We start from the raw sequence: 17,113 nt of genomic DNA, 5'->3' as shown, positions 1-17,113 counted from the left end.
AATGGTGGTATGGTAGCAGCTGGACAGGATGAGAGAGAGTAGGCAAGGATAATCAGAACATATTACATACATATCTGAAATTGGCCAATTAAAAAATTGATCTATAAAAATATAAGATGGGAGCAACTGAGGACGACAATGGACATTGTCCTCTGGCCTACACATGTTGTAAGTATCATTGGGCAGGGATTGCCCCACTTAGGCCCTATACTTCTTACATAAATAAAAAGACACAAAACCTTTTATATTTGTAATAAGCTTAAAAGCACTAGAGCTGGGCAGATATCAACCCTTTATGCTGTTTTGTCTACTTCCCTGTCAATAACCCTGCGAGACATTTGCCATGTTCTCCCTGTGCTGTTCCTACTCTGAAAAGCCAAACCTCAAGGCCAACTTCATGATCCATCTACACGATAGAGACCTCTTTCTTCTCTTTTCCTTCCTCCCTCTCCTGCTGATCCCTGCCTGAGACCCAAAGAACCACCTTCATCTCTTTGGCCCAGCCACAGGCTATAGGAGTCCAATCAGGGATAACTTGGGGGGGGTGGGGGGGAGGTAAGGCAGAATTTATACAACAAAAACTGGTGTACATGAGGATCCACTTGTCTTAGAACAACCAAACCTTGGGGTACAGAATTTAGCACTTGAATACAGGTAGCACCAGACTAATCTCCTACGCACACATATACACATGTACAGACACACATGAACATGTACATACATACACACTCACAATATGTTTTTCCAGCCTAGTTCCCTCATAAGATTCTACCCATTGTAGTCAAGGAGAAGGGAAAAGAAAATTGAAAAAGGTGAAAATGTAGCTGTCAAGCCTTAGTTATGCAGATGGGAGCGTCTCTTCCACAGACTCAGTCAGTGTTCCCCAAAGAAAGACATTTCAAGTTATTTCAAGACAACTGTGAATTAGAAAGCGCAGTAAAGTCATTACTGAGCTCCACTTGCCTGCCTCCTAAAGGGAAGAAGTCGCCCCCAATAATGAGGAAGAAAGCTATCATCACTGGTTTTCCCACAACTGCCATAGGCCGTAGCCAGTGTTTACATGAATTTATTACGCACTAATTGTCAAATGGAGTATTCATGTTTGAAGTGTTCTACGGAGTTTAATTAGCTCCAGCTAAAAGATAGGCTCTAAATAAATCCCCCTGAAGGTGAAAGTTAGAAAATGTTTACATAATTGAGGAAATGTTATCAAGCATTGTTGAAAGAAGCCAAGACAAGCTATGTAAGTTAGCATCTTTAGGATCCAAAGAGCTTTGTGATATGCAATGTTAGCATGGTAAGAATCCTAAAATGATGTCAGGAAGTTTCATTTTCAACCCCTGACTGCTTTAGCAGGCTGGTATATTGTAGATAGGACAAAAGAAAGTCTTAGGCTCATCAAAGTCCCTCTGATCTCACGAATCTAATCCAGTACTATGCCTGAGGAAAATCTATGACTCATATTATTAAATAACCTGTGTTGGTCTGTCTTTTCAAGATCCACTGGATAATTCTGTGGCTTGTGAATGTACCCTGGAGGAAACAGATTCTTCAGAGAACAGCCTACATCCTGACTTCGCCAAAGTAATGAAGTTGACAATGTATTTGCACACACTTTTGAGTTACTCCCTGCTTTCGTGGAAAAGATGGCAATCCTTTCCTTTAAGACTTAGACTAAGAACTAATCTTGAATTTTTCATCCATCTAAGTGTTTTACTTAACATGACACAACCCTTGAAATTAAGAACATGCTTTTGTAAAATTTGCCCTATGTTGATGGATGACTTCAGAGTAATAAAACTAAAGGGCTGTGTCTTGTCCTTTGTGGGTGTTTGTAGGGCTACATGGGGAAGTCTAGACACCAGGGACTAACATGGGTTTCTTCACAGTACCTCACAGAAACCGAAGACACTGTCAAAACAACTCGAAACACGGACAGGCTCAATCTGTTCTCCCTGGACCCGGATATAGACGTAAGTCAGGATTCTGAGCAGAGATGAACTTGACCCACATAACTGTGGATTCTAATTTAAATTTTCTTTTTTACACAATGAGTGTTGGTTAACAAAGACTTTTGATAACTGTTTTTTTAGACCCTGAAGCTTCAAAAAAGGGACCTTTTTGAACACGAGTTTATGATCAAACCCTTTGAAGAGAAAGCTGCCAAAAGAATTATGATCATCTGTAGAGCTCTCAACTTAAATCTTCAGGGATGCGTCACCGAGAACGAAAATGATCCTGTAACCAATGTAAGTTTCTCTCTCATTCTGTCATACAACCAGGCTTATGCTAATCCATCCTAGCCCAAACTTTTCTACCCCTGCTAACCCCAGGACCTAGCATCTAGTGTGCAGAGAGAGTGCTTGCCGGCACTTCTCATACTGCAAAGGTGCACAAGTCCTAAGGAAGTGTCCTTTATACACTGATATAAAAGTTTCCTTATAACTTATCATTTAAGATACAACAAAGGACCAGCCTTCTGGAGTCCTTCATACATGGTCAGCACAGTATTTTCCTACAATGTGATTTGTCTGTCTGCTGATAGTGAAGGGGGCATTTGTTTATTTATTGTGGTGCTGAGGCTAGGTCTTGGAGCCTTAACAAGTACTATGCAAGTGCTCTCCCCATGCACTCTGGCCTTTGGTTTTATGAGGATGGGTATTACTGAGTCACTCAGGCTAGCCTAGAACCCAGGATCCTGCTCGTTCTACTTCCCCAAGTGCTTGGGATGGTGAGTATATAGCACCATTCAAGGTGGCTTTCAAACTGACATTTGGGTTTTGCTGTTACTTGGAGGAAAACCAGCTAACAAATCTACCCTAAGATTTCATTGTATTGCTGCTCAGAATATGATTAAATGATAAAGCAAGTATAGAAATCTTGAAGAAGCATTAAGTAAAAATATGGGTGTCACGAACAATGGCAGGTATCACAAAGGTGCCTCACTGTGTTTTTGAACACCTAATACACAGTAAGTCAAGAACCCACACAGAATTTCTTCTCCTATAGAGGGAACTCTCTGGAAAGTCTCCTCCTAGTAGGAACACAATAGTGGGCAATTCTAGACTGATTGTGAATGTGTGTGTGGAAAAGTAAGCTAAATGTTGGAACTGCAGAGAAAAAAAATAGGTCACTCGTCCTCACCCTACCATTGGAACAAATGTTAGCCAATCTTTCAGTGTGTTTTCTTTCATCCTCTTTCAGTGCATCATGTTGTGACTTCTATTAAGTCTCAGTTGTTCTATTGCATCCCAGAAAAGAAAGTTGATTGTCATGCTCTCGATAAACAAGCTGTATTCGTCTTAGAAGGCAGGAGTGATATTGTTCACTTGCTTGGTCCTATCCTGTCCCACCCAGGCCTCCCTCATGCATAAAACGAACTTGATGAGTTGGGGCATAGTGGGTCACTGGAGAGAGTGAAATCTTTTGTCCTTAGCACCTCTGTTCTCTTTAAGCATCCTACATGCTGCTATAGTAACAGGATAGATCCATATTTTTGCATCCTACTTGACGATGAGAATTCACTGAGATGGACAACTTGGATTGGATTCTCTTGTTTTTCCACTTAGGAATTGCACCACGTGTTTGGGTGTCTTACCTCACTCTCCCCTATGTAAAAGGTGTACGAGAGGTGACCACTGCAATGGGTCATAACAGATAAGTAATCTCTAGGACGCTTTATTTTTTTTATTAACTTTAGTATTTCTTATATACATTTCGAGTGTTATTCCCTTTCCCGGTATCCGGGCAAACATCCCCCTCCCCCTCCCCTTCCTTATGGGTGTTCCCCTCCCCACCCTCCCCCCATTGCCGCCCTCCCCCCACCAGTCTAGTTCACTGTGGGTTCAGTCTTAGCAGGACCCAGGGCTTCCCCTTCCACTGGTGCTCTTACTAGGATATTCATTGCTACCTATGAGGTCAGAGTCCAGGGTCAGTCCATGTATAGTTCTAGGACGCTTTAAATGCTCAGTGCAAAGAAGCACTCATTCAGCACAAAGAGGTGACTCTGAATGAAAATAGAGATCTCAAGATCTAGTTTAGACACTGTCCTGGAGAGAACCACCAGATAGTGTGCACCCAGAGAGGAGGGAAGTGGTGTGAAACATTTACATGTGACTAGCGAAGCTGCCACAAAAGACTAAGATGGATTTGCTGCTGTTGGAAGAGAGATAAACCAGAGAAGCATGAGGTGAGAAGCTGACAGAACAAGCCCCACTGTGTGGGATATTCCTGACGCCGTGCAACACGGAGAAGAGCGGTCAGTAGGCAAGGGAGTGGTTAGGTGAACTTTGCACGTAGAAAAAGATAGTAGGAGGAACCTGGCCATGCTTTCATGCCGAATGTAAATGTTCGTGAAAATTTAAGAAAACTTGATCCAAAGTGTAAAGCCACTTAGTCACCATACTACGTAAAAATAGATGGGCTTTATCATTTCATACATTGATCTATACTAAAAGTATAAATAATTTAAATCTATGGGGTTTTTTTTCTTTTTATCTAGAACATCCAGCACAATTTAAAAATCCATTCTGGAAACCAAAAGTCAAAGAAAATGGGTTTATTTTTAGATGTGAGGGCCGTGGGACTGTGATAATATCTGGTCCTCCACCCCAGCCTCCCCACTGATCACCAGGGTTGATCTGACTGATCTTCCTGGCTAAGAAGATCTCTCTAATACCCCTCACCACTTGAGGGGTGTCTCTCCTGAAAGCTGCATATGTAGTTTAAGAGCACAGCCTTCCCTGGTAGAAAGATGGACTGGGATATACGAGTGATTGCCTTCCCCTGATGAACCTCCATGGAAGCTCCCAGAAACAGTATGACTCCACTGCCATGGGACTCTTCCCACGTAGACCATGTGCAGGAACTACATGGCTCAATTTACTCAAGTCTCAACAGAGTAGCTCTTTAGAAACACTTATTTGATTCTGTTTCATTTCGTGTGCATTGGTATGTTTTATGGATGTGTGTATGCTTACCTTGAGTCATCTACAAGAGCAGCCAGTGCTCATTGGTTAATGAGCCATCCCTCCAGCCTCCTGAGAATGGCTTTTTTGATGTGCTTTTCTGTCTCTTAAGCCAAGAGGATTAGTTGATTTGGGGCATCTAAATGATATTTTTTAAGGAATCTTACAGTGGGTACAAAGTTTATGGTTTTTGTTTCATTTTTTATTGGTTATTTTATTTATTTACATTTCAAATGTTATTCCCCTTCCCAGTTTCTCTTCCACAAGTCCCCTATCCCCTCCCTACTCCCCCTACCTCTATGAGGGTGCTCTCCTACCAGCCCACCCACTTCTGCCTCAGCACCCTAGAATTCCCCTACCCTGGGTCATCGAGCCTCCACAGGACCAAGAGGCTCCCCTTCCAGTGATGTCAGAAAAGGCAATCCTCTGCTACATATCCAGCTGGAGCCATGGGTACTCTTTGGTTGGTGGTTTAGTCCCTGGCAACTTTGTGGGGTGGGTCTAGTTGGTTGAAATTGTTGCTTTTCCTATGGGGTTGCAAACCCCTTCAGCTCCTACAGTCCTTGCCCTAACTTCTCCATTGGGGTCTCCACGCTCAGTCCAATTTTGGCTATGTATATCCATATCTGTTTTGGTCTAGCTCTGTCAGAGCCTCTCAAAAGACAGCTATATATATCCTGTCAGTCAGCACTTCTTGGCATCAGCAAGTATCTGGGTTTGGTGTCTGCAGATGGGATGGATCCCTAGGTGGGGCAGTCTCTGGATGGCCTTTCCTTTAGTCTCTGCTCCACTCTTTGTCTCTGCACTTCCTTTTGACAGGAGGAATTCTAGATTAATGTTTTTGAGGTGGGTGGGTGGCCCCATCCCTCATGCCTGAATATGGTCACTACAAGTTCTATCTCCCCTTTGTTGGGTATTTTGGCTAATATCCTCTCTGTTGGGACCTGGGAACCTCTTGGGTCCCTGGCATCTGGGACTTTCTGGTGGCTACACCCAGTTTCCCCTCCCCCACTGCTACACACCTACTTTCAAATTCCTGACCCTCTGTACTTCTCCCTCATCTCTGAACTGCCTCCCCTTTTTCCCTCCCCCTCCTCTCTCACTCCCAGATCCCCCTCTCCCTCTACTTCCCGGAGATTATTTTCTTCCCCCTTCTGAGTAGGACTGAGTAGGACCTTGGTGTGGTCTTTTTTTCTTTTTGGATTTCTTATGGTCTGTGGGTTGTATTGTGAGTATCCCAAGCTTCTTTTTGGCTAATATTCACTTATCAGTGAGTACATACCACATGTGTCCTTTCATGACTGGGTGCAGATGTTTAAAAAATAACGTAGGAAATTACTTTTAACAAATAATTTCATTGCATGTGTTAGTAATCATATAAAAATCAATAAAGTGGCCTCACCTTGGTGGCAGTTTAATCATGGGATGAAATTATTTTTTGGAAACTTCTGTGTGTTTATACAGCGGCACTCCTTCATTTATGACAGTCTTCAATGTCATTCTTGCTTTGATGGACATGTTTTGAAGGCCAGTTCTCCACATCTCAGGAGAGCTAACTGCTGCATTTCATACACGAGTGTCTACAGCCTCCATGAAAGACTCTTTTGTGATAAGGAGGCCAACTTTGACAGCATGCAATTTTTCGGTAAATCAAATAGAACATCGACTTCTAGATGATGGTTTTATAGTATGACATATTTCTTTGAAAATGGGAATTGACTCCAACAATCCGAGCTAATTAAGCAGTTTCATTGTATCTACATTTAAATGTTCCTGTTCCTGAATTTTCAGAGGGAATTCATCAACGTAAGCCTCAGTAGCCTACAACTTAAATTGTCGGGCTTTGAAGGTGTTTTTGTTAAACAAATCCATCCTGAAAGCCAGCCATTCAGAAAAGTAAGGTTTGACATTTTTGTGGCAATGGTAGATTGGAAAAATAAATGAATCACCACAGGAGCTTTAATTTCTGACATGTTATTAACAGAAATCATGTATTTCTATTCAACAAATGGAAATAAGAGTCAAAATGCAACAATTCAGGAAAAAATGATTTTTATATCTTGACCTTCAAAGTGTTTTTTGCACCTCACTAATCTATTTTTGCATTTTCAAGTCTTCGCAGACTATAATCACCACAAATGAGGAGTTTTTCTAAACTATATTAAATTACTAAAATCAAAATTTTTCTTGATAATTACTTTTAAATAAGCATGAGTGTATGTGTGTGTGTGCACATGTCTGATATTGTGTATATATGTCTGTGTGTGGGTGCATGATCACATAATGTTGGGTGGTGTTCTCCATCTTTGAGACAGAGTCTTTCATACCTCTGGAACTCATGGATTTAGCAAGACTGGGTGGCCAATGATCTCCAAGAACCTTTCCATCTTTACCTCCCCTTAACCAGGATAACAGTTGCCTGCAGCTATGCCCAGCCTTTATATGGGTACTAAGAGTTTGAACCCAGGCCCTCATGATCTCTCAGCAAGCTCTTCACTGACTTAGACATCTCCGTAGCCACAAAAAGGCTATGTTGAAATTTATTTTAATTTGGAATTCCATCTCTAATAAAGAGGGAGTTGACAGGCATTGTTATCATTAAATAACTGAACAGCACCTTGGTTACAAACTTGTCACAATGATACATCTCAAAGGACAGGAGCTATTTAACAAGACTCACGGCACCGCTCTGTAGAACAGTGCATTAATTGGGCTGCAGTCCTCTGTATAACTTACCTATTCATAGAAGACAAACTCCAATTCCCAACTAAGGGGCACAAACCCAAAGTAAAATGTTACTGACAATTGTTTATAACCCCCACTTAATTGCACAGCTACGAAATCACATGCATGTTCGTTTGTCTAGTATATTTAATTATACATACATGTATGTGTGTATATGCAATGTGTACTTAAGTATATATACCTTCGTTTATTTACTTTGCCTAATTTAACCCATGCTATTTCACTTTTCCTTTTCCTTTTTTTTTTTTTTTTGCCTTATGAAGGAACACAGATGTGCACATACTGTCAGTACTCCACCACTGTCCTGCACCCCTATCTCTTAATTTGTGTTGATTGTGACACTTTTCTAGTTAGCCATTCTTTATCCCTCAAGTCTGTCTTTGGTTTCTACAATATTTTGGCAGCATTTTAAAATTTTGTATCACATTTTGTTTTGTCTTTACAGAGTTGTGATATCGGGTGAATGGTACAACATTTACCTGGCATGGGTGAGACCATAGGTTTGGCATTCAAAAACTACAAAAGGGAAGGAAGGAAGGAAGGAAGAAAGGAGGGAGAGAGGGAGGGGAAGAGAGGGGGAGAAGAAGCGGAGAGGGGAGGGGGAGAGGAGAGGAGAAGAGAGGGAGGGTGAGAGGGAAAGAGGGAGAGAAAAGAAACAAAGGGTAGAAAGAAATGCCCTTCCATTTCACAATTTCTATTTTTATTTTAGATGTTCTGAGCTTATTTTAATTAGCTTACAAAGTAATTTCATGTGTCCTTTCCATACATATTTTACTGTCCTTCCTTCTCCCAGATGCCCCCCCATCTCCATTCCCACCCCTTCCTCATTGTGCCCTTTCACCCTGATATTCCCCCTTCCACTTTGTCCCACTGTTTTCACTGCCTTTCTCCTTTAAAGCCCCCTTTCCCAGGCTGGTCAGATAGATTCTAGATTCCAGACTTTGCCCAGTCTCACCGATAACTGCTTTGGTCCTTTCTATTATTCTCCAAGTGTTACTGATTCACGGGAGTCCATGCTGATTCTCTTCCTTGCTGTAATTCTTATCATTTCTACTGTTGTCACAAAACTCCATTACCAAGGAAACCCATAAAAGAAAGCACTTCATTGGGCCTACCATTTTAGAGGGTGGGAGTCCAGGGTGCTAGAGCAAAGAAATGGCAGCAGACACCAGTGAGAGCTCACATCTTGATCCTCAAGCATGACAAAGACAAACTTTGAGGATCGCTCTAGTCTTTTGAATGCCTCCAACAATGCCACACCTCATCCTTCCCTAACAGTTACACCAACTGGGCACCAATTATGTCCTATGAGCCTGTGGGAGCCAACCTCATTCAAACCATCACATCTGTGTACTGTGATTTAAATAGGAATAAAAAGAAAAACAAAACAAAAAAAAAAAAAACAAAACCAAGGAATCTCCCAGGTTCTGCTTCTAGCCTAGGTCTCTTGACTTACCTGGAACCCCAAAATTCATATTCCTATGGCCATAGGGACATCTTATAGAGGACTTTCTATGTCTTGTGAAGGATTCATCTTTATCCTCTCTGTCGGTGGCCAGTACCATGTGCTTGGGTTCCTCTGCTCACCCGCAGACCTGGGAATATTCTTAGTCCTACACTGTGTTCTGCTCTCATATGTGCTATGGAAGGAGGAAGTCACACATGGGCACAGAAATGACATGCTGCTAAGTCTGATGGGATATGGGTTCAGGGTGGTCTAGAGGACGTACGTAAAAAAGATTCCTGGCATGGTTGGGAAAATGATCATTGTGAACCAGGAAGAAAGCTGAAAGGATAAGTAAGTAAATAAAGATTGCTACTGGAACCCATAATTCTCACTGTTATTAATTGAGAAAACAAGAAAGTAAGGACTAATCCTTGAGTGTTTGTGTTAGAAGTGAACAAGTATCAACTTGAACTTGCTGGATGTTAGCAAATATTCATGCATAGATAGAAATCAATAATTACAGTTGTATTCAAGTACTATGAGTCGATGTGTCATCCCATGTCATGAGAGGGCATGGGACCTATGATACTCTGGTGACTAATTACCAGGACCCAGATACTTATATCTAAATGTCAGTCTTACCAAAATGGAGCCAGGATCATCCCTGGAGAAACATCTGGGGCATGAAGAGTATGAATCTGGAGCATGTTGTTGACTAAATAAACATGAAAAGAAAGGAAAGGGAAGGGAAGGGAAAGGAAGGAAGGAAGGAAGGAAGGAAGGAAGGAAGGAAGGAAGGAAAGAAGGAAATGGGTCCCTGCCAAAGCCACGTTGGAGTTACTTTGAGGCAGAGCCTTAACAATTGAGCATCACTAGAAATAATGAATGACCTTTAAAATCTAAAACCTGGAGAGGGTGGGCAGTGTGGGAATAGGCCTTTAATCCCAGCATTTGGGAAGCAGAGGCAGGTGGATCTTTGTAAGTTCAAGGCCAGCCTAGTCTACAGAGTGAGTTCTAGGGCAGCCAAGGCTACCCAGAAAAACCCTGGCTTGAAAAACAGAGGGTGTGTGTGTGTGTGTGTGTGTGGGAGAGAGAGAGAGAGAGAGAGAGAGAGAGAGAGAGAGAGAGAGAGAGAGCACTATGTAAAACCTATTGAATTTAATGGCAATCATAAACTTTGCTTTAGTAAGAAAATGAATAAATAAAAATGACAAAGAGGAGAGTGTCATATCTGCCTGCCATCCTGACAAACATCTGTACAAAGACTGGTAGAAGTAGAACAGGACCATTGGGAGCCAACACAGTGGTCATCTCACTGAGAGTTCAGACTGGTCACTAAGACTGGTGGGATTCAGTCACAGAACAGCAAGACCTGGAGGGTTGTCTCAGAATACACATCTACAAATATTATTGATAAGGGGAAATAGTAGCCTTAGGGTCATGAGAAGTTAAAGTTAGCATCACAACTGCTGAACGTTGACCCTGGTGCTAGGCGTGTGGCGAATTTCAAAATGAGGAGAAGATAACAAGACTAATATCATTTTAAAACCCTCAGCTAAGATATTGTCTTCTTTTCAGGAGACTTCCCATCTTCTCTGACAGCAGGCCCTCTCACAGGCCAATCCTCCTCTATGTGTCACAGTATCGTGTTCATGAACAAAAGCACATAGAACAGTATTCCTACTGTTCACCAAGTCAATATGCAGTACATGTTGTTACTATCATTTCAAGCTGTGAATTTAAAATATCTGAAAATTTCCAGGTGTGATGGTGCACATGGGTAGAATTTTGTGAAAGAGGCAGAGCCAGGAGGATCATGAGTCTGAGTCAGAGCCATCCTGGGCTACACAGTTAGTCAGTAGTAGCAAATGCCTTTACTCCCAACTCTCTCCCAGGAGGCAGAGATGAGATCCCTGAGTTTGAGAGCAGCCAGGTCGACAGATCCAGTTCTAGGACAACCAGGGCTACACAGAGAAACCTTGTTTCTAAACAACCCCTCCCCCAAAAAAAGGACGGGAGGGAGAGACAGAGACAGAGAGACAAAGACAAAGAAATCCGAAAAGAAGTTGGACTGGTGAAATGTTCCTCGGGGTACTCTAGAGACTCGGTAAAGGGTGTTTTCTTTGAGTACAGGAGAAGCAGCTAGAAGGCTGTTCAAGTTTAATGTGGCGGTGGTAGAACACGCGGAAGAGAACACTGGGATAGGTGTCTAGGGTCAAGAAACAAAAGAGTTGAGCTCTGGGCTTGGAGGCACCTGCTGCAGGGAGGGATTCTGGGTACTTTGCACTGAGTTCTAGAAAGATCGCTTCTGCCTTTTGTACAATTATGTTGTGAACTGCGGTGGTGCACAATCTGGTGGACCAGCAGAACCATCTGGTTTTTGTTTTGTTTTGCCCACAGATTGAGCCCTTTTTTGTGAGTGTGGCGCTTTACGACCTCAGAGATAACAGGAAGATCTCTGCGGATTTCCACACGGACCTAAATCACCCTGCTGTCCGGCAGATGCTCTCTGGGGCCCCACCAGCCTTGGAAAACGGCAATATTGACCCTGGCACACTGAGACAATCAGAAGAACCTCACATAAAGGGCCTTCCAGAGGAATGGTTAAAATTCCCAAAGCAGGTTGCGCTTTTTGTTTACTTGTGATGGGATAGAAAAACCTTGCCCTTTAGATTGTTCTTAACAATAAATAGTCCATACGGGATGGGCATTTTCCCAAATTAAAATTCCTTAAAGCTGCCATGTTTTTAAATGGCATCTGTGAATGTCTTCGAGGTGATTTCTTTGGTAGTTATTATCCGCTGCTCTCTTTGGACACAGGCTATCTTCTCTGTGAGTGATCCACACTCTGAAATTGTTTTGGTGGCCAAAGTCGAAAAAGTCTTAATGGGAAACATCGGAAGTGGTACTGAACCTTACATCAAGAATCCAGACTCCAACAAGGTAGTGGTTATTTTTTTATAAATACTTTCAGTTGCTTTCCTGCATTATGCAATCTCATAAATGTATGACTTTCAACATGAACCTAGCAGTATAATTAATATCTACCAGAAACTTTTGAAATTATACACTTTTGGGTTTATGTCCTTTTGACCCAACAGCATAGACAGACTCTAATGCCTATGAATCTATTAGTAGAAATATATTTAACCTCAAAGGTTGAAGTATTTATAATAACAAAGTTAGGAGTCAGGGTCAAGTGAAGGCAATTTGCCGAGATATCAGCAAGCCAACAATGGGCTCAATCACAAAGACAGATGATCATACAATAAATATAACAACAGGGAACTGCAGGAAGCTGGAGATGAGGAGAATGTGGATGTCTGCAGAGTAAGGCCAGAGAAGGCTCTCTGTTTTCTTCATTCTGTCACCTTGTTATTTCAAACAAGCAAATTATGGAATATCACTCTTTATTAAAATAAATAAGAGTCTATATTTGCCACACAAATGAAACATATCAAGGAAATAATGCAAAACAATTGAATTTGAGTATGTGCAATGACTCAGGCTGTAGATTTACATATTTAATATCATAGTACATAATGGCATATTGCATTCAGCAAACTATCTGTTCGGACCGCATCCAGCCTGTTACCGACTTCTGTAAATAAAATCTTATTGACAGTCAATCACACCTCATTCGTTGCCTAAAATGTGTGAAGCCCTGGGTTTGCTCCAGCACTGAAAATGGAAGCTTTTCTTGTATTTACCCACGGCTACCTCCCAGCTCTAGTAATAGATTTGGGAAGTTGTGACAGAGAATGCAGGATCCGTGCAGCCCTTCACAGAAAAAGTCTCCTGATGAATAAAAGATGTGATCTAGTACCAATCATGAATATAAATTTGATAACTTTCCAATCAAGATTTTAACTTCTCTTAGCTAGGTACAAAGGAAGGAGGAGGAGGAGAGGAGTGGGTAACAGTTGATATTTCAAGAGTAGGGGATGTTCTACATTGAGAATTTTCAAATTAAAAAGAAAGCCAAGAATTCTACAGTACCTTGAACACAGTGGGTCTCATGTGTAATCTGTGAGCCAGTAAGGAGAAATTCTATAGGATTTCAGTAGACAATAAAATGGAAAAAGGTAATCATTATTATTTCATGTGTACAGTTTGTAATTGGCTATCCTTAAATAATATTTCATTTACTTTTTTTCCCCTCAGTTTGCACAGAAGATTCTAAAATCCAACAGGCAGTTCTGCAGCAAATTGGGGAAATATCGGATGCCATTTGCTTGGGCAGTGAGGTAAGGTCCTACTGTGCGACTCACAGAATAGAACTGAACTTACAATCTGCATTAGAAGCTATGGCTCTGAATGCCTTTGTATCATCTGATGCCTTTTAATGAAGCCACACCTAGGGAAATAACACGTTATCATCTTCACAGACATCATGAACTCTGCAGAAAAACACTTCACTTTAGCTTACACTAAAGGCCCCTGCCTCGTCTCCAGTGTGGGCATGGCCAGATGTACTGAGGGAACTCACTAGTAGGAAATCAAAATCATAACTTGTTTATACCTAACTGCTCTAGTGAACACAATCCTTTATCAGCCCAGAGAGCCTAATGGACATGGATAAGGAGGAATATTGTATACCTTCCTGTGCATCTGCACGCATGCATTATGCATAGAGCTCTGCTCTGTATGAACATCCAAATGAAACCATCGTGTTGATCACTTAAGCTGTCTTTGATTTGGATGTAGATTAGTACAGACAATTATGTCCCCCAGCTGACTGAGGGAAATGCTGTGTGCTCAAGCAGAAGACCTCTGGTGAAAATAGACTTTGCTTTTCAGATCTACTGATACGTCAACTCCTAGTGTCCCTCTCTTTGTATCTTTGCATGGTATGAGTCCTACTTAGAGGAGGGAAACCTTGGCATAGACTCATGACAACTACAAAGATCAACAATGAACAAGCTGAATCGAAAGGGGTTAATTACAGGCCTAGTAGACAATACCTCACTTAGCAACTATTAATAACATTATCGCAAAGGCAGTCACTTCCATTCACAATTCAAAATGCAGAAGGAGGCTAACCTGTTGTGTATTCTTCTATTCACATAGCTCCCACAGGGAAAGATATTCAGAGAAAACCCACCAGTGTGTGTCAGAATGTCGTGGTCATTATTTAACATTAGAGACTGGTAGAAGGGGTAATGTGGAGTACAGCACCAGTAATGCAAGACAAACCCCTGGAGGTTGCAAGTACAACGTGCATTTAGACTACCTTGTAGAAAGGGTGGGAGAGCCAGGCTGTAGAGCCTGGTAACCCCTCCCACCTGTCAAGATCAACTCTCCATCTATTGTGTCATTGAGCAAGGTTCAACTCTGGGCTCAGAGTCTCATCTGTAGCATGAAATACCCAATCCTTGTCTCATGGGCAATATCTTCTATTAACTTCAGGTGTACAAGGATTTGGTATAAAATATGTCATGGGTATTATTTTATATCTCTGTCCCTATCTTTCCTTACAGAGATAAGTAATGGTAGACATGAAAAACATGTAATAGACGTCAATAATAATTATTATTATTATTGCTGGAGGTCACTTGTGGAGTTCATATTCATGCTCTGTGACCCCCCCATTTATTGTAAATGTAGGCCAATGAGGAGGAGTGTGAAGGATATAAGTAAGTCGTGTGACCATTATTGGTAGAAGTAACATCCTGACTCTGAAATTGTCAACAAACTGTATGGAGGACAGATGGCTTCCATGGTGGCTGAAAGTGTCATCAACCCTTGGGATAATTGTGTCTAAGGAAATAGAGCTAGCAAAACCACAAGCCCATGCTGGATGAGGGCTCAGTTAGTGCTTTGATTATCGTTATGGACTTGTACAAACCACCAATGATGTGAATTTACTTGAGTTTCTCTAGCAAGTGAGGAAAAGAATGGCTGATCATACAGAGACTATGGTTTTGTTGGGTTCTTTGGATTACCTACCCTAAAAAACCACACAGCCATTCAAAGCAGCAAGCCCTGCTCCACCTTCCAGTGCAAACATTGCTCCAGCTAAGAGCTGAAGTCTGTCAGTCACCCACATCATTCTGGAACAATCCAGCTCCATGGCATAGGTGATATATTGTTGGTCCTGTATATTCTCCATTGGCTTTTCCTTATACTTTATTTCCAGCTGGCCTTAGAGCATTCAGATACCTTTGCAAGCCTGGTGGGATGAAAGGAAGGAAGCTTGTCCAGGTGGGTGGGTTTGCAGGATCTCAGAAGCCTTCTCTGAGATGGTTTTCAGTGTTACAGCTCTCTTTATTCACAGGTAATAAGGACTATATAAACACTAGGGAGTTGGTAGGGGTTTTTGAGATGAGTGGACATTATTGGCTGGGGCTGAGGTGTTGGAATGCTTCATTTACTAGAAGAGGAATTCCAGGGGCTTGCTGGACACGTCCTTATAGAGAAAGAGGAGGTTAAATCAGGAATTTGGCCTTGATGATATTGTGACTACCTCAAGGTAAGCCAGAGGTGGAGGTCAAAAGGATATGTGTACCATGGTGCAGGCAGACCCAGAACAGGGAGAAAGCAACCCTTACACCTGGCAGTCTCAAGATGAGACTTTCTGGACAGGGCTCGACCTTATTTTTGCTCCAGGTCTGCTCCCCACCTCACACATCCCGCCTTGTCCCACAATTTTCTATCTTGCAGTTTGTTTCACAGCATAGCTCTGAGTGTACCCTAAAACATTTCAAAGCAACTGTAGTTAAAAATAGTAGCATTAACAGTCCCTGGGAACCAGATTTGTACCCAGCTGCTATAATACACACAGATTGCATTGCTATGAGCATCTAATTTGAAATTTATCCAGGATGTTCTCAGATTGGGTACCAGCTGTACTGCCACTGTGTATGAAAACGATTATCCTTTCAATAGGTGTGGAACACACACACAGAGTTGCACACACACATATACACACAGTTGCACACACATACACACCCAGTTGCATACACACACAGTTGCACACACACACACAGAGCCACCCAGGATATTTTACAACCCACAATTAGAAAAGAAGGTGAATTCACAAGTGTGTTCTGCTGCAATTAAACTTGTCCCATACCTATCGCCTGCAAGATCAGAGGGGCCCAAGGCCAGGCCAGGAGCACCTCACTGATTCTTGTGCACTGTCTCATTTTAACTTATAAAAGACTAACAGACAGTGCTCAGTTTTCTTTAAGGTCAGTCAGAACTACCACTAAAATAAATATCATTCTCATATCCGTACACCTAAAGATGCTCAGGGCGGTGATATCTGAGATTCTCATGCTGTCCATGGCCCAGCAAGTGGTGGTTCGCCCCTGCGTGCATCCTTCCAGTGACAAAGCTCCTCGTACACCCTCACCACGTCCTTCTCTCTGCCTTTCTAGAGTTTTATTATTAGATAATGCATTTTCATACAGTTAAAACTGCCAGTCAACCAAAAATTTTTGCTGCCTTATGAATTCCAGGTCAATGCCCTACCTTCTTGAATATATCCTCAGTCCTTGAAGAAGTTTAGATTTTATTTTTTTACTATTACTAGTATTTTAAGACAGGGTTGTCTGTGTAGCTCCTTATGGCTTCAGACACCTGTCCTTCTGCTGTCTTTACTACCCCATTGCTGAGATTATAGTCCCATGTCCATGCTGGGCCCTAACAACCACTTCGGAGTTTTGTCTGCTATATTCACACATGCGTAGAAATGTCTAAAGCCCACATAATGGTCTGCACCTCTAGCCTTAGCCCTTGAGAGGGCTATGTACAAAGGTCAAATGCAAAGCTTCATGTACACCTCATGAGCAGCCATTCCAAGTGAAGGATTTCTACATGCCAACTGTGGATATGACCAAAGCGCAGCTTATGGGGCACATAGATTAATATAGTTGCAGTAATTCACTCATGGAAAAAGACTGTATTCAAGTCGAGTTTCTAACTCCCTCTTGTATTGGGAAACAAGCTG

At 41.9% G+C, this 17,113-nt stretch overlaps 1 protein-coding gene across 18 annotated transcripts in view; it reads left to right on the top strand.

Annotated features, from left to right (window-relative positions):
* Positions 1-17,113, top strand: part of Dock10 (dedicator of cytokinesis 10) — a 257,936-nt gene that overhangs the window by 160,837 nt on the left and 79,986 nt on the right. For all 18 annotated transcript variants that reach the window (XM_039084669.2, XM_063267006.1, XM_008767315.4 and 15 more), the window contains exons 9-14: positions 1,499-1,584; positions 1,890-1,973; positions 2,094-2,249; positions 11,560-11,781; positions 11,980-12,102; positions 13,324-13,406. In XM_039084669.2, coding sequence (XP_038940597.1) covers positions 1,499-1,584; positions 1,890-1,973; positions 2,094-2,249; positions 11,560-11,781; positions 11,980-12,102; positions 13,324-13,406 — 754 coding nt within the window. The remainder of the gene's footprint in view (positions 1-1,498; positions 1,585-1,889; positions 1,974-2,093; positions 2,250-11,559; positions 11,782-11,979; positions 12,103-13,323; positions 13,407-17,113) is intronic.

Source organism: Rattus norvegicus, chromosome 9, assembly GCF_036323735.1.
Source record: "Rattus norvegicus strain BN/NHsdMcwi chromosome 9, GRCr8, whole genome shotgun sequence".
NCBI lineage: Eukaryota > Metazoa > Chordata > Mammalia > Rodentia > Muridae > Rattus > Rattus norvegicus.
Note: the sequence above shows the minus strand (reverse complement) of the source record. Positions and strands in the feature narration are given on the sequence as shown.